This window comes from Salvelinus alpinus, chromosome 4 (genome assembly GCF_045679555.1).
Source record: "Salvelinus alpinus chromosome 4, SLU_Salpinus.1, whole genome shotgun sequence".
Lineage (NCBI taxonomy): Eukaryota > Metazoa > Chordata > Actinopteri > Salmoniformes > Salmonidae > Salvelinus > Salvelinus alpinus.
In genome coordinates this window covers 1,580,397-1,598,662 of record NC_092089.1, presented here as the reverse complement: position 1 = coordinate 1,598,662, position 18,266 = coordinate 1,580,397, and the positions used below count along the sequence as shown (strand labels likewise).

At 51.4% G+C, this 18,266-nt stretch overlaps 1 protein-coding gene across 1 annotated transcript in view; it reads right to left on the bottom strand.

Moving 5' to 3' along the window:
• Window positions 1–2,504, bottom strand: part of LOC139572691 (cellular retinoic acid-binding protein 2-like) — a 12,828-nt gene extending 10,324 nt beyond the window's left edge. The window contains exon 1 of the mRNA XM_071395378.1: window positions 2,063–2,504. Coding sequence (XP_071251479.1) covers window positions 2,063–2,144 — 82 coding nt within the window. The 5' untranslated portion in view covers window positions 2,145–2,504. The remainder of the gene's footprint in view (window positions 1–2,062) is intronic.
• Between the last annotated feature and the right edge of the window lie 15,762 nt (window positions 2,505–18,266).

Sequence of the window (18,266 nt, the reverse complement as noted above, 5' to 3'; positions counted from 1 at the left end):
CCACACTACTCACACACCCACACCCCACACACACTATTCACACACCCACACCCCACACACACTATTCACACACCCACACCACACACACACTATTCACACACCCACACCCCACACACACTACTCACACACCCACACCACACACACACTACTCACACACCCACACCACACACACACTACTCACACACCACACACACACTACTCACACACCCACACCCCACACACACTACTCACACACCCACACCACACACACACTACTCACACAACCACACCACACACACACCCACACCCCACACACTACTCACACACACACTACTCACACACCCATACCACACACACACTCACACACACACACTACACACACACCCACACCCCACACACTCTCACACACACACACACACACTACTCACACATCCACACCCCACACACTACTCACACACACACTACTCACACACCCATACCACACACACACTACTCACACCCACACCACACACACACACTCACACAGACGGTCAGGGTTAAAGGTCAAAGAGCAGAGGCCATAGGAAGCATTTGGAACGGGGTAGACAGAGGAGGAGGGGAAGGAGGGATGAGGGAGGAGTGGTGACAGGTTGCATCCAGCTGCGCTCTAGCCTCTAATGAAACCCAAAGGATCATGGGATCATTCCTCTCTGTCAGTCACAAACAATACCTAGGTACATTAGAGAACTACCATGTGTGTGTGTGTGTGTGTTTAAGCATCCAAGTGTGTGCAGATAGAGTTGCCTCTGTTCTCTCTGGAGAGTCTGACCAAATATTTCTGCTCCTCACCATGCCAGTAGGTCTGTGTGCACGTCTACGTCTGTGAATGTCCTGCGCCAGCGTGTGTGTCTGCGTGTGTGTCTCTGTGTGTGTGTGCGTGTGTGTGTCTGTACGTGTCTGTGCGTGTGCGCGTCTGAGGCCAGGTAAAGCATTAGACCCAGTCAGTCTGTCCTCTCTCCTCTTTCTATCCTCTGGCCCCCACCTCACCCCCTTCTCTATCTCTCAGCACGCTACCCCTCACACACACCCCTCGCGTGGGTAATGATGGGTAAAGACGGAGAGCAGATTACTGTTAATTGGTGCGTCAGTCAAACCAGGAAATTGGAATGCGCGCGCCCGGCCGGTGATGCGCCACTGACTCCGGTTATTCCGGCAGGAACAATGGTGGCATTTAGAACTAGTTCATAACACAGACACATATTGCACTTTTGCGCACGAACACAGGCTTCTCTCTCTCGATCCTCCCTCCCATATGTGCTTATGTGTTGATATACATGTATTCCTGGTATGCCCTTGTATTTTAGTAAAAATACGAAAATTGGCAACCACTGACAGACACACTCACACACCCTGCGAGATAAATGAACAGGCGTGTTTTTATTCCATGCAAACTGCTGCAGGTGTGGAGCGAGGCCTTTAAGATTGAGAATGAAATGACGTTGATACAGCATGCGGCCTGATAATAATCCAAATGGCCTGCACTGTCACGTCATAACGGACTCTTCTCTTTGAAGCGTCTGTTTCTTCCGATCCCACACACACACTTGCACGATGTGATGTTATTTTTCTCCGCGCGGTGACACGGACAGAGGTGCCGCCGTTTGTCTCCATTGTCTGGCGGAGTGAGGCGAGGGGGAGGGGAGGCTGGCTGGGGGAGTGGGGCAGTGAGGGGAGGGGGAGAGAAGGGTGAAGCTGGCTGGGGGGGCAAGCATTGAGTTTTGGGTTCGCCAGAATTACAAAAAAAAAACACTCACGCGACGCACAGAGTACACCACATGTCTGATTAATAAGTGCATGCATGAACCATTATGTGTGAGTGTGTGTGTGTGTGTGTAGGAGAGAGAGAGAGAGAGACACGTATCTGACCTACATTGTATTAGTGTGTTCAGATAGCTGTATTCAATCAGTAATAATTAAATAACTGCTATAATAATAGACTATAATAAAGTTAGGGATATATGTACCACAAATATTTACCACCATCCCCTTCATCGCCATCATCACCACCACCACCACCACCATCATCATCATCATCATCACTCACCCAGCGCTTTGAGAAGCTCCTCGAAGTTCTCTGAGCTCTTCATCTTCCAGGTACCAGCGAAGTCAGGGATTTTGCGCTCCATGGTTCAGAGTATAGGATGGCTGGATAGATCAATTTGACTTCTTTTTCAAAACTGATTGTTTTACTCTCCAACTCTGCCCTCTTTTCAATTTTCAAGGTCTCGAGGTGGTCGGTTGGTCCTGTCTCCCTAATCGGTTAAGAGGTGATCTGGATTGGATTTAGACTTTCCGGTCCCGTTAGTTTTGCCCCCTCAGCAGGTTGTGATCGTGTGTCTCTCAACTGTTTGACTGAGGTGGCTATCAGTGCCCTAATCCAACCCTCTCTCTGTCTCTCTCTCGCTGATCCCTATCTCGCCTATGCGTCAGTGCACGTTATGAGCGGTTGCGCTATGAATGGATGGAATGGAAAACTAGCCACTTCCTTTGACCGCTGATAACATGCCCACTTTCACACTTCAGACACGCCCGACCCACGTCTGTCATATCCAGGAGCCAACGGGAATCGCTTATGGTTCCTAAACCCCGCCACGACCACGCCCGGAGAGAACATGTGCGTTCTAGGACCGCCCAGCTAAGCCACTTGCCACGCCTCTTTATCACCGCGCACCTTTAATGTGCCAATGGAGTGACCGCGCCCTAGACGCACGCGCACAAGGGCATAACCTCATGGAAACATTATTTTATGAGGTGCAATATATTATTTAATTTGTGGTGTTTGTCAGACATGTGGTTCGTGGTTGAAGCCATTGTGCTGTATTTGAAACCGGAAAAACTGTTCTGAGTGCCAGTTTCGGATTTAGCCAATTTATCATTGGCATGGATGCAGTGTTGAGTGTCAAGGAAGTCAGGTACCAGTCCGTGTGTTGATGTAGGGGAGATAGAGAGAGACTTGGTGGTTCAATTCTTGGAGATGATCGAGGGCCAGCGATTGGATGGAATGTTGAGAATATTTCCCACAAGTTCACCCCCCCCTTTCTCCTTTCTTCCTCACTCCCTTTCTCTTTTATCTACCCTCTTCCCCCAGCGCCGCAGCGATGTGTCATAAAAATAAAAGAGGTGGTAACGGGATACAGCCACTGGCCTCGACCAGCGGACTATTTAACCGGACTGCGTCAATAAATTTGACTTCGCGTGCAGAAACATACTGAACTCATGAGAGAGCAAGAAAGAGACATGAGAGGTGTTTCATGTGTTTCCCATGCCAATAAAGCCCTTTGAATTGAACTGAGACACACAAACAGACTAACACAAACAGACCCCACAGAGCCTCAGGACAGAAACACAATTAGACCCAACAAAATCACGAGAAAAAATATATATAATTACTTGACACATTAGAAAGAATTAACAAAAAAACTGACCAAATCGAATGCTATTTGGCCCTAAACAGAGGGCAGAATACCTGACCACTGTGACTGACACAAATTTAAGAAAAGCTTTGCCTATGTTAGCTTTGACTCAGTCTTGTTATTGAGAAAGGCCGCCATAGGCCGCCATAGGCAGACCTGACTCTAAAAAAAAACAGGCTATCTGCACACTGCCCACAAGATGAGGAGGAAACTGAGCTGCACTTCCTAACCTCCTGCAAAATGTATGACCATATTAGATACACATATTTCGCTCAGATTACTGAGACCCACAAAGAATTCCAAAACAAATCCAATTTTGAATAAACTCCCTATTGGGTGAAATACCACAGTGTGCCATCACAGCAGCAAGATGCGACCTGTTGCCACAAGAAAAGGGCAACCTGTGAAGAACAAACACCATTGTAAATACAACCCATATATGAAACTCATTTATGTTTATTCATTTCCCCTTTTGTACTATTTGCACATCGTGACAACACTGTATAGAGACATAATATGACTTTTGAAATGTCTCTATTCCTTTGGAACTTTTGTGAGTGAGTTTACTGTTCATTTTTTATTATTTATTTCACTTTTGTTTATTGTCTATTTCACTTGCTTTGGCAATGTAAACATATGTTTCCCATTCCAATAAAGCCCTTTGAATTGAGAGAGAATAGGAGTTGGAGAGGTGGAGAGAAGGGGGGGAGCGGTAGCCTCTCAGTGCCTTTGGTGTACCTCCCGCTGTTTGGTTGGAAGAAAGGGGTGAGAGGGAGGAGAAGAGTGAGGGACGGGGATATTTGGCACAGAGCTCCGGGCGGGGCTCGTGCTGGGTCGGGGGGGCGCGGGGTCGGGCGGAGGGTCCCAATAAAGACACACACTGTATGATGGATGACTGCAGGACAAAGGGGACGTTAACTATTGACTCTTGATGGATGATCCCATCCACTACACTGCACGCTGGATTAACTCGAGGGTAACCGTGGCGACCAGGGGGGCACTTTCCGGAAACCACGCACGCACTTAGAGCCCCACAGACACCACCTCACACATGTCCACATACGTCTGATATAGACACTTTGGCTAAACGCACAGGGAATACTTTAGCATCGCCGCCGAGTTGTAATCTCACCTGCAAATTTACGTTTATATAACTATATGGTAATGTAATACACTTTTTACGCAGAGGCCGTGCGTACAATGAACGCAATCCAACGCCTCGAATAGAGAGTTGTTTCGTTTGAAGTGAACAAAGCGCGCTGCTTGTGTTTCAGCTATTGGCAATGATGGCTGGAGATGAGTATTATTGGACTCACTACGCCACCACATGCATCATCCGCCGCCCCCGACACACGCACACGCACACGCAGACACACACACACCCACACAGACACTGCAGCATGTCCACACAAGTTCCTCCTCTTGTCCAACAGCAGACACGAGTCATTAGCCACACTTATCAGTTCTCTAATCTATCCATACATCTATCTCTCCATTTGTACTTTCTTCTTCTCTTTCTCCGTGTCACACATAACTCTTTCAGGTTTTGCTCGTTGCTGTGCGCTGCACCTATTAACTCTTTGGGTGACATACATTAACCGTGATTAAAACAGAAAACCACATTATTATCAAGATTAAGTTTATAATAATTGTCAAGCATGGTAGTAGCATTTTGTCTCAAGAAGAATACTTGCAATAATTTGAATGCAAAGCCTTATTGCAACTATTATTCTTGGTGGTCATATGAATTCAGACCACAACATTGTCATCCTGTGAGGGATGCGGCTGGTATTGTGCTGTATATTTATGCAGATCATTTGGCCAGTGTGATATTATCCTTAGTGACCTAGTTAGCCTACAGTGTGCATGAATCAAGCCCACAACCCCGCAGTTTCACCAACACATGTTAAAGTGTTGGAACTAAGTTGCCTGCACCGGTTGGCACAGGTAGAATCAGCTATTCATCTTACATCCACAATCCTAACCTTTAGAAATAGGGGGGGACGAAACTGATCTTAGATCAGTGTGTAGGGAAACGTTATCCCAGCAGTGGAACGAGGGGTTGATACAGCCTTGTGAATGTGTGTGTGGGATGTGGCACGTCAGCACGTGATGACAAAGCAGCCCTCAGCATTGATCTGCACTCAACCATGCAATCGTCCTCTCAACCTTTCTCTTATTCTTTCTCCTTCTCTCCCTCCTCTGCTTCTCCTTTACCTCACAAACTTTCTCCCTCCCCTCCTCCCTCCCTCCGTTTCTCTTGCTTTTATTCTTTTGTGCTGGTGTGACACATTCCTCAAGCATTTTGAGGAGAGCGAGGGAGAGGGGGAAGACAGAAGTGGAGAGGAGAAGGGGAGTGAAAGGGAGAAGAGAGAGAGTCAGGAACCAGAGAGCAGGTCATTTGTTAGCTCATTGTTCACCTGTAGAAAAGCGCAGGAGTCAGCAGAGAAAGAGAAAGAATGAGAGATCAAAGGCAAACAGAGAGTAACAGAGATGGAGTGAAAGAGAGACGTATGGAAGGAAGAAGACAGAGATGGACAGGTACTAGAGAGGAATAAAGAGAGCCTGGTAAACAGAGGGATGGTGACAGATGTAAAAGGAGACTCCTCTGATTCTTCTGAGGCGTACGGAAATATTTTCCGCCTCATTGTCAAATTTCTGCTCATTTTTCCCTCTCTCTCTCTCCTCTCTCTCCTCTCTCTATCTATCTATCCCTCCCTCTCTCCCTCCCTAGCTCCCTTCCTCCCCCCTCTCTGCCCCTTCACAGTGTTCTCTCCTTTCTTCTCGCTCCTCTTTATCTTGCCAAGAACAGTATTGGTAAGTGATATCTCCAATCTGTCAACTCATACAACCCCAAGCTGAACCACCCAGACACACACACCTAACATTCACCAACATTCATGCAATAACAATCGGTGCCTTTTACCTGTTCAGAACAACGTTGCCAATGAGGCCTTATAACTATAGGGTTTTTCCAGGTCAGTTTTTCCAGGTCAGGCCACATAGACAGGAACAACTCAAGCCCTATAGGTACAACCGACTGACTGATATTGCTCAGTCTTGACCCCATCATCTCTGGTTCTCTCCTCCCTCCCTCCTTGCACCCTCTCTCATCACCTCCTCTTTTTATTGGGACCCTTTTCTCCTCTCTTTGTCATTATAACTCAAAATCCCTCTCTTATCCTTTCATTTCCACCCTCTCCTCCTTTACTGTTTTCCTTCCCTCCCTCCCTCTCTCCTCCTGTCTCCCTCTCTCATTCAAATCAGGCTCAGTCTTGTGTCAACACTCTCCCCCAATACTCTAACAGATGACCATCCCCTATCTCCACTGTGACTTCCTCTTCTCCCTGGTATCACTTCCTGGTTCCCCCTCAGTCAAATGACACAGGGTTCCACTCCACTAATAGAATGGTTAGAATGGACTTGGCTCATACTGACTTCTATTTACATTCCAGCAGAGAAGGATGTATATGCAGAGTAGACAGTCATCAGGGTCATATAGACGTATGGTTCTGGATAGTCTCTAACAGTTCTATGGTGGTTCTGAAGCTCTCTCTTACTCACAGCCTCCCAAGCTCCTTGAACGACTGAATGGGGAGTGTGTGTCAGGCTGAGCATGTGTGTCTGTGTCTGTGACCGTATGTGTACTGCCAGCCTGCAGTAAAGTCACACGTCTGTGGCGTTCTCCACCTTATCATCCAGTTGACCCCCAGTAAAACCAGTCACCCCGGTAACCCCACCAGAGATGAACTTGACCCTGACCTATATAGCCTTTGACCCCTGACCTTCATTACCGCCTTTATTCTCACAGGAAACTACTGAGAGCCACACACATATATATACACTGAACTCTGAACCCTGAACCCCATTACTTTCCTCTAATTTTAGAGAATGCTTCTGAGAGATGGTTGTCCCTCTATTCCGATTCTGAGAGAGAGAGAGAGAGAGAGAGAGAGAGAGAGAGAGAGAGAGAGAGAGAGAGAGAGAGAGAGAGAGAGAGAGAGAGAGAGAGAGAGAGAGAGAGAGAGAGAGAGAGAGAGAGAGCACGAGATCTGACTTTCCTGTAAATATGTCTGTTTGTTTCTGATAGCTGAGGTTTATCCCACTGTAGCACAAGTAAACTCATTCACCCACACAGCACACACACACAAACACACACGCGCACACACACAAACAGCAGCAGTGACTCTTTAGCTCGTTGGGTTGCTGGCAGGCTGACCCAGCATGTGGGTTTGATTAGAGAAGAGGATGGCAGAGTTTTAAAGACACAAGGAGCAAGAATAAAAGAGAGAGATCGAGGGGGGGTGAAGTTGAGCTGAAATAAAGAGGGGGAGAGCCTACAGATAGAAGACAGACAGTTAGGAAGAAAGTATGAAAGGGCTCCCTAGTGGCGCAGAAGTCTAAGGCACTGTGTATCAGTGCTAGAGGCATCACTACAGACACCCTGGTTCGATTTCAGGCTGTATCACAACCGGACGTGATTGGGAGTGCCATTGGCTGGCACTCAATTGGTCCAGTGTCATCTGGGTTTGGCCGGTCTACGCCGTCATTGTAAATAAGAATTTGTTCTTAACTGGCTTGCCTAGTTAAATAAATAAAAATAAAGAGAGAGAGGAACTATGCTACTGAAAATGAAATGTCAACCTCACTGATCATCAGATGATGATTGAACCATGGTGTGTGTAGAAACCTCACTCTGCCAAACATTTGTGTCGGGGATCAGTGATTTTTTTCTCTATAACTTGAAAAGGTGAGAAAATGTAAAGTAAATCAAGGCCAGACCTTTGTGAAAGACTGTGTGTGTGTGTATGTTTGTGTGTGTGTATCAGTGTACAGGATCTGTGGGTGTGTGTTGAAATCTGTCTCTGCTAAACATTTGTTTCTTGTTTATTCTCCCTCCTGGGTAGAATCTTATCTTACAGGAATTAGTCAGAGAATAATAGAGGATACTGGAGACAGTTCTCTGGGACTTCCCAACCACACAACCACTTACCTCACAGACCATCACACACACACACACACACACACACACACACACACACACACACACACACACACACACACACACACACACACACACACACACACACACACACACACACACACACACACACACACACACACACACACACACACACACAGCTGTATTATTATAATAACAATTATTATAGATGTATTGTGTGTGTGTGAGAGAGACCTGAGCTCCAGATGAGTGGCCAGTTGGGTCCAGATGCCTGCATTACTCACACTCCTTTAATCCTTTCATTATTCCCCCTTTTCCTCCCCCCATCTAATTACCTCCCCCCATCTAATTTCCTCCCCCTGTCTCTTTGTGGTTCAAATTATCACCCGCATTTGTCATGAGCTAGTCTGGACAGAGAGAGAACAGGAGGAGGGCAGGAGGGTGAGCAGGAGGGGGGGCAGGAGGGAGAGCAGGAGGGAGAGCTGGAGGGAGAGCAGGAGGGGGGTAGGAGGGAGAGCAGGAGGGAGATCAGATGGGGGGGCAGGAGGGAGATTAGGAGGGAGAGAAAAAAAGGGGGAGAGCAGAAGGGAGATCAGGAGGGGGAGCAGGGGGGTGAGCAGGAGGGGGGGCAGGAGGGGAGCAGGAGGGGGAGCAGGAGGGTGAGCAGGAGGGGGGGTAGGAGGGGAGCAGGAGGGGGAGCAGGAGGGTGAGCAGGAGGGGGGGCAGGAGGGAGAGCAGGAGGGTGGGTAGGAGGGAGAGCAGGAGAAAGATCAAGAGGGGGAGCAGGATGGTGAGCAGGAGGGGGGGGGGGTAGGAGGGAGAGCTGGAGGGAGAGCAGGGAGAGCAGGAGGGAGATCAGATGGGGGGCAGGAGGGAGATTAGGAGGGAGAGAAGAAAAAGAGGGAGAGCAGAAGGGAGAGGCATTTGGGGAGAGAGGAGGAGGGGTGAATTGAGTGATAGAAGTAGAAGTTGCCCTTTGGGACAGATCTAGGATCAGCTTACTCTCCCCAAATCCTAACCTTATTTGTTAGGGGTAAGTTGGCAAAACTGGCTATAGATCAGTGTCTAGGTGCAACTTCAACTCTACAACTTCCCCCTGGTCCCAGTCATCTTCTCTTTATTTGCTAATCTACAGTTATACGATCCTGTCAGCCAGTTCAGATAGAAGAAAGACAGTTCTGAAGTGCTCTCTGACAATGGCATTGTAAAATTGCATTGTACAAAGTTACAGCTGAATTGCACTCGATTGCATTGTACTCAACAACGAGACAGTGAGGAGGAGGGAAGGATGAAAGGAGAAGAGGAGGAGGGGGGATGAAGGGAGAAGAGGAGGAGGGAGGATGAAGGGAGAAGGGGAGGAGGGGGGATTAAGGGAGAAGAGGAGGAGGAAGATGAAGGGAGAAGAGGAGGAGGGGGAATGAAGGGAGAAGAGGAGGAGGGAGAATGAAGGGAGAAGAGGAGGAGATGGGATGAAGGGAGAAGAGGAGGAGGGGGGATGAAGGGAGAAGAGGAGGAGGGGGGATGAAGGGAGAAGAGGAGGAGGGGGGATGAAGGGAGAAGAGGAGGAGGGAGAATGAAGGGAGAAGAGGAGGAGGGGGATGAAGGGAAAAGAGGAGGAGGGGGATGAAGGGAGAAGAGGAGGAGGGAGAATGAAGGGAGAAGAGGAGGAGGGAGAATGAATGGAGAAGAGGAGGAGGGGGGATTAAGGGAGAAGAGGAGGAGGGAGAATGAAGGGAGAAGAGGAGGAGGGGGATGAAGGGAGAAGAGGAGGAGGGGGATGAAGGGAGAAGAGGAGGAGGGAGAATGAAGGGAGAAGAGGAGGAGGGGGGATGAAGGGAGAAAAGGAGGAGGGAGAATGAAGGGAGAAGAGGAGGAGATGGGATGAAGGGAGAAGAGGAGGAGGGAGAATGAAGGGAGAAGATGAGGAGGAGGGATGAAGGGAGAAGAGGAGGAGGGGGGATGAAGGGAGAAGAGGAGGAGGAGGAATGAAGGGAGAAGAGGAGGGGGGATGAAGGGAGAAGAGGATGAGGGAGAATAAAGGAAGAAGAGGAGATGGGGGATGAAGGGAGAAGAGGAGGAGGGAGAATGAAGGGAGCAGAGGAGGAGATGGGATGAAGGGAGAAGAGGAGGAGGGGGGATGAAGGGAGAAGAGGACGATGGGGGATGAAGAGAGAAGATAAGGAGGGGGGATGAAGGGAGAAGAGGAGGAGGGGTATTAAGGGAGAAAAGGAGCAGGGAGAATGAAGGGAGAAGAGGAGGAGGGGGGATGAAGGGAGAAGAGGAGGAGGGGGGATGAAGGGAGAAAAGGAGGAGGTAGAATGAAGGGAGAAGAGGAGGAGGGGGGATGAAGGGGGAAGAGGAGGAGGGGGGATTAAGGGAGAAGAGGAGGAGGGGGGATGAAGGGAGAAAAGGAGGAGGGAGAATGAAGGGAGAAGTGGAGGAGGGAGATTAAGGGAGAAGAGGAGGAGGGGGGATTAAGGGAGAAGAGGAGGAAGGAAATGAAGGGAGAAGAAGAGGAGGGGGGATGAAGGGAGAAGAGGAGGAGGGAGAATGAAGGGAGAAGAGGAGGAGGGAAATGAAGGGAGAAGAGGACGAGGGGGGATGAAGGGAGAAAAGGAGGAGGGAGAATGAAGGGAGAAGAGGAGGAGGGAGATGAAGGGAGACGAGGAGGAGGGGGGATGAAGGGGGAAGAGTAGGAGGGAGAATGAAGGGAGAAGAGGAGGAGGGGAATGAAGGGAGAAGAGGAGGAGGGGGGATGAAGGGAGAAGAGGAGGAGGGAGATGAAGGGAGAAGAGGAGGAGGGGGGATGAAGGGAGAAGAGGAGGAGGGGGATTAAGGGAGAAGAGGAGGGGGGGGGATGAAGGGAGAAGAGGAGGATGGAGAATGAAGGGAGAAGAGGAGGAGATGGGATGAAGGGAGAAGGGGAGGAGGGGGGGTGAAGGGAAAAGAGGAGGAGGGAGAATGAAGGGAGAAGTGGAGGAGGGATAATGAAGGGAGAAGAGGAGGGGGGATAAAGGGAGAAGAGGAGGGGGAGAATAAAGGGAGAAGAGGAGGAGGGAGAATAAAATGAGAAGAGGAGGAGATGGGATGAAGGGAGAAGAGGAGGAGGGGGGATGAAGGGAGAAGAGGAGGAGATGGGATGAAGGGAGAGGAGGAGGAGGGGGATGAAGGGAGAAGATGAGGAGGATGAAGGGAGAAGAGGAGGAGGGAGAATGAAGGGTGAAGAGGAGGAGGGGGGATGAAGGGAGAAGAGGAGGAGGGGGGATGAAGGGAGAAGAGGAGGAGGGATAATGAAGGTAGAAGAGGAGGAGGGGGGATGAAGGGAGAAGAGGAGGAGGGGGGATGAAGGGAGAAGATGAGGTGGAGGGATGAAGGGAGAAGAGGAGGAGGGAGAATGAAGGGAGAAGAGGAGGAGGGGGGATGAAGGGAGAAAAGGAGGAGGGAGAATAAAAGGAGAAGGGGAGGAGGGATAATGAAGGGAGAAGAGGAGGAGATGGGATGAAGGGAGAAGAGGAGGAGGGGGGATGAAGGGAGAAGAGGAGGAGATGGGATGAAGGGAGAAGAGGAGGATGGGGATGAAGGGAGAAGATGAGGAGGATGAAGGGAGAAGAGGAGGAGGGAGAATGAAGGGAGAAGAGGAGGAGGGGGGATGAAGGGAGAAGAGGAGGAGGGGGGTTTAAGGGAGAAGAGGAGGAGATGGGATGAAGGGAGAAGAGGAGGAGGGGGAATGAAGGGAGGAGATGAGGTGGAGGGATGAAGGGAGAAGAGGAGGAGGGAGAATGAAGGGAGAAGAGGAGGAGGGGGGATGAAGGGAGAAAAGGAGGAGGGAGAATGAAGGGAGAAGAGGAGGAGGGGGGATGAAGGGAGAAGAGGAGGAGGGGGGATGAAGGGAGAAGAGGAGGAGGGGGGGATGAAGGGAGAAGAGGAGGAGGGAGAATGAAGGGAGAAGAGGAGGAGGGTGGATGAAGGGAGAAAAGGAGGAGGGAGAATAAAGGGAGAAGTGGAGGAGGGATAATGAAGGGAGAAGAGGAGGGGGATAAAGGGAGAAGAGGAGGGGGAGAATAAAGGGAGAAGAGGAGGAGGGAGAATAAAAGAAGAAGAGGAGGAGATGGGATGAAGGGAGAAGAGGAGGAGGGAGGATGAAGGGAGAAGAGGAGGAGATGGGATGAAGGGAGAAGAGGAGGAGGGGGAAGAAGGGAGAAGATGAGGAGGATGAAGGGAGAAGAGGAGGAGGGAGAATGAAGGGAGAAGAGGAGGAGGGGGGATGAAGGGAGAAGAGGAGGAGGGGGGATGAAGGGAGAAGAGGAGGAGGGATAATGAAGGTAGAAGAGGAGGAGGGGGGATGAAGGGAGAAGAGGAGGAGGGGGGATGAAGGGAGAAGATGAGGTGGAGGGATGAAGGGAGAAGAGGAGGAGGGAGAATGAAGGGAGAAGAGGAGGAGGGGGGATGAAGGGAGAAAAGGAGGAGGGAGAATAAAAGGAGAAGGGGAGGAGGGATAATGAAGGGAGAAGAGGAGGAGATGGGATGAAGGGAGAAGAGGAGGAGGGGGGATGAAGGGAGAAGAGGAGGAGATGGGATGAAGGGAGAAGAGGAGGATGGGAATGAAGGGAGAAGATGAGGAGGATGAAGGGAGAAGAGGAGGAGGGAGAATGAAGGGAGAAGAGGAGGAGGGGGGATGAAGGGAGAAGAGGAGGAGGGGGGATGAAGGGAGAAGATGAGGTGGAGGGATGAAGGGAGAAGAGGAGGAGGGAGAATGAAGGGAGAAGAGGAGGAGGGGGGATGAAGGGAGAAAAGGAGGAGGGAGAATAAAAGGAGAAGGGGAGGAGGGATAATGAAGGGAGAAGAGGAGGAGATGGGATGAAGGGAGAAGAGGAGGAGGGGGGATGAAGGGAGAAGAGGAGGAGATGGGATGAAGGGAGAAGAGGAGGATGGGGATGAAGGGAGAAGATGAGGAGGATGAAGGGAGAAGAGGAGGAGGGAGAATGAAGGGAGAAGAGGAGGAGGGGGGATGAAGGGGAGAAGAGGAGGAGGGGGGTTTAAGGGAGAAGAGGAGGAGATGGGATGAAGGGAGAAGAGGAGGAGGGGGAATGAAGGGAGGAGATGAGGTGGAGGGATGAAGGGAGAAGAGGAGGAGGGAGAATGAAGGGAGAAGAGGAGGAGGGGGGATGAAGGGAGAAAAGGAGGAGGGAGAGGGATGAAGGGAGAAGAGGAGGAGGGGGAAGAAGGGAGAAGATGAGGAGGATGAAGGGAGAAGAGGAGGAGGGAGAATGAAGGGAGAAGAGGAGGAGGGGGGATGAAGGGAGAAGGGAGGAGGGAGAATGAAGGGAGAAGAGGAGGAGATGAGATGAAGGGAGAAGAGGGGGAGGGGGAATGAAGGGAGGAGATGAGGTGGAGGGATGAAGGGAGAAGAGGAGGAGGGGGGGATGAAGGGAGAAGAGGAGGAGGGAGAATGAAGGGAGAAGAGGAGGAGGGGGGATGAATGGAGAAGAGGAGGAGGGGGGATGAAGGGAGAAGAGGAGGAGGGAGAATGAAGGGAGAAAAGGAGGAGGGGGGATGAATGGAGAAGAGGAGGAGGGGGGGATGAAGGGAGAAGAGGAGGAGGGAGAATGAAGGGAGAAGAGGAGGAGGGGGGATGAAGGGAGAAGAGGAGGAGGGGGGATGAAGGGAGAAGAGGAGGAGGGGGGGATGAAGGGAGAAGAGGAGGAGGGAGAATGAAGGGAGAAGAGGAGGAGTGGGGATGAAGGGAGAAAAGGAGGAGGGAGAATAAAGGGAGAAGTGGAGGAGGGATAATGAAGGGAGAAGAGGAGGGGGATAAAGGGAGAAGAGGAGGGGGAGAATAAAGGGAGAAGAGGAGGAGGGAGAATAAAAGGAGAAGAGGAGGAGATGGGATGAAGGGAGAAGAGGAGGAGGGGGGATGAAGGGAGAAGAGGAGGAGATGGGATGAAGGGAGAAGAGGAGGAGGGGGATGAAGGGAGAAGATGAGGAGGATGAAGGGAGAAGAGGAGGAGGGGGGGTGAAAGGAGAAGAGGAGGAGGGAGAATGAAGGGAGAAGAGGAGGAGATGGGATGACGGGAGAAGAGGAGGAGGGGGAATGAAGGGTGGAGATGAGGTGGAGGGATGAAGGGAGAAGAGGAGGAGGGAGAATGAAGGGAGAAGAGGAGGAGGGGGGATGAAGGGAGAAAAGGAGGAGGGAGAATGAAGGGAGAAGAAAGAGGAGGAGGGAGATGAAGGGAGAAGAGGAGGAGGAGGGATGAAGGGAGAAGAGGAGGAGGGGGGATGAAGGGAGAAGAGGAGGAGGGAGAATGAAGGGAGAAGAGGAGGAGGGGGGATGAAGGGAGAAGAGGAGGAGGGGGGATGAAGGGAGAAGAGGAGGTGGAGGGATGAAGGGAGAAGAGGAGGAGGGAGAATGAAGGGAGAAGAGGAGGAGGGGGGATGAAGGGAGAAAAGGAGGAGGGAGAATGAAGGGAGAAGAGGAGGAGGGAGATGAAGGGAGAAGAGGAGGAGGGGGGATGAAGGGAGAAGAGGAGGAGGGGGGATGAAGAGAGAAGAGGAGGAGGGGGGATGAAGGGAGAAGAGGAGGAGGGAGAATGAAGGGAGAAGAGGAGGAGGGGGATTAAGGGAGAAGCGGAAGAGGAAGAATGAAGGGAGAAGAAGAGGAGGGAGAATGAAGGGAGAAGGGGAGGAGGGAGAATGAAGGGAGAAGAGGAGGATGGAGGATGAAGGGAGAAGAGGAGGAGGGAGAATGAAGGTAGAAGAGGAGGGAAATATAATGAGAGGAAGCGGAGGAGATAGAGAAGACACTGGAGAGAAAGACAAGAACAGAATGTGAGGGGGGGAGAGGTAGAGTGAGCCGAAGAGGAAAACAAGAAAAACAAGCAGTGTTTCTCATGTTCTCACCTCCTTTACATGCAGTGTTTCCCATGTTCTCACCTCCTTTACATGCAGTGTTTCCCATGTTCTCACCTCCTTTACATGCAGTGTTTCCCATGTTCTCACCTCCTTTACATGCAGTGTTTCCCATGTTCTCACCTCCTTTACATGCAGTGTTTCCCATGTTCTCACCTCCTTTACATGCAGTATTTCCCATGTTCTCACCTCCTTTACATGCAGTGTTTCCCATGTTCTCACCTCCTTTACATGCAGTGTTTCCCATGTTCTCACCTCCTTTACATGCAGTGTTTCCCATGTTCTCACCTCCTTTATATGCAGTGTTTCCCATGTTCTCACCTCCTTTACGTGCAGTGTTTCCCATGTTCTCACCTCCTTTACATGCAGTGTTTCCCATGTTCTCACCTCCTTTACATGCAGTGTTTCCTATGTTCTCACCTCCTTTACATGCAGTGTTTCCCATGTTCTCACCTCCTTTACATGCAGTGTTTCCCATGTTCTCACCTCCTTTACATGTTGCAGTTTTCATTACTTTGATTTTTTTCTTTAACTAGAAAAAGGTTCAATAAAAGTGCAGGCCAGTTTTTATCACCTCAACCTCCTCCTCTCCCTGCACCCCTCCTCCCTCCTCCTCTCCCTGCACCCCATCTCCCTCCTCCTCTCCCTGCACCCCTCCTCCCTCCTCCTCTCCCTGCACCCCACTTCTCCCTCACCCCTCCTCCCTCCTCCTCTCCCTGCACCCCTCCACCCTCCTCCTCTCCCTCACCCCTCCTCCCTCCTCCTCTCACTGCACCCCTCCTCCTCTCCCTGAACACCTCCTCCCTCCTCCTCTCCCTGAACACCTCCTCCCTCCTCCCTCCTCCTCTCCCTGCACCCCACCTCTCCCTCACCCCTCCTCCCTCCTCCTCTCCCTGCACCCCTCCTCCCGTCTCCTCTCCCTGCACCCCTCCTCCCTCCTCCTCTCCCTGCACCCCTCCTCCCTCCTCCTCTACCTGCACCCCACCTCTCCCTCACCCCTCCTCCCTCCTCCTCTCCCCGCACCCTTCCTCCCTCCTCCTCTCCTTTCACCCCTCCTCCGCTCCCTGCACCCCTCCTCCCTCCTCCTCTCCCTGCACCCCTCCTCCCTCCTCCTCTCCCTGAACCCCTCCTCCCTCCTCCTCTCCCTGCACCCCTCCTCCCTCCTCCTCTCCTTGCACCCCTCCTCCCTCCTCCTCTCCCTGCACCCCACTTCTCCCTCACCCCTCCTCCCTCCTCCTCTCCCTGCACCCCACCTCTGAAAAGTTATGTGCTTCGCTTCATGAAAGATTCAAGAGTGTTGGTGCATGAATAACAACTGGAGCCCTCACTCCACCTAGTGGTGACAGCATGGTAGTGTAGTGTCCCATGTGTCCCAATGGCTGGAGGTAGCCTTAGAAGCCCATGTTTCTCACCTTTGGAAGGATGGCCCGCCCCACTAAGCTGGGTTGGAGGTAGCCTTAGAAGCCCATGTTTCTCAGCTTTGGAAGGATGGCCCGCCCCACTAAGCTGGGTTGGAGGTAGCCTTAGAAGCCCATGTTTCTCAGCTTTGGAAGGATGGCCCGCCCCACTAAGCTGGGTTGGAGGTATCCTTAGAAGCCCATGTTTCTCAGCTTTGGAAGGATGGCCCGCCCCACTAAGCTGGGTTGGAGGTAGCCTTAGAAGCCCATGTTTCTCAGCTCTGGAAGGATGGCCCGCCCCACTAAGCTGGGTTGGAGGTAGCCTTAGAAGCCCATGTTTCTCAGCTTTGGAAGGATGGCCCGCCCCACTAAGCTGGGTTGGAGGTAGCCTTAGAAGCCCATGTTTCTCAGCTCTGGAAGGATGGCCCGCCCCACTAAGCTGGGTTGGAGGTAGCCTTAGAAGCCCATGTTTCTCAGCTTTGGAAGGATGGCCCGCCCCACTAAGCTGGGCTGGAGGTAGCCTTAGAAGCCCATGTTTCTCACCTTTGGAAGGATGGCCCGCCCCACTAAGCTGGGTTGGAGGTAGCCTTAGAAGCCCATGTTTCTCAGCTCTGGAAGGATGGCCCGCCCCACTAAGCTGGGTTGGAGGTAGCCTTAGAAGCCCATGTTTCTCAGCTTTGCAAGGAAGGCCCGCCCCACTAAGCTGGGTTGGAGGTATCCTTAGAAGCCCATGTTTCTCACCTTTGGAAGGATGGCCCGCCCCACTAAGCTGGGTTGGAGGTAGCCTTAGAAGCCCATGTTTCTCACCTTTGGAAGGATGGCCCGCCCCACTAAGCTGGGCTGGAGGTAGCCTTAGAAGCCCATGTTTCTCACCTTTGGAAGGATGGCCCGCCCCACTAAGCTGGGTTGGAGGTAGCCTTAGAAGCCCATGTTTCTCACCTTTGGAAGGATGGCCCGCCCCACTAAGCTGGGTTGGAGGTAGCCTTAGAAGCCCATGTTTCTCACCTTTGGAAGGATGGCCCGCCCCACTAAGCTGGGTTGGAGGTAGCCTTAGAAGCCCATGTTTCTCAGCTTTGGAAGGATGGCCCGCCCCACTAAGCTGGGTTGGAGGTAGCCTTAGAAGCCCATGTTTCTCAGCTTTGGAAGGATGGCCCGCCCCACTAAGCTGGGTTGGAGGTAGGCTTAGAAGCCCATGTTTCTCAGCTTTGGAAGGATGGCCCGCCCCACTAAGCTGGGTTGGAGGTAGCCTTAGAAGCCCATGTTTCTCAGCTTTGGAAGGATGGCCCGCCCCACTAAGCTGGGTTGGAGGTAGCCTTAGAAGCCCATGTTTCTCAGCTTTGGAAGGATGGCCCGCCCCACTAAGCTGGGTTGGAGGTATCCTTAGAAGCCCATGTTTCTCAGCTCTGGAAGGATGGCCCGCCCCACTAAGCTGGGTTGGAGGTAGCCTTAGAAGCCCATGTTTCTCAGCTCTGGAAGGATGGCCCGCCCCACTAAGCTGGGCTGGAGGTAATGTTATGAAAGATTGTTTTTGTGTGTTTTTTTTCCTGCTCCATTCTCACACAACTGGAG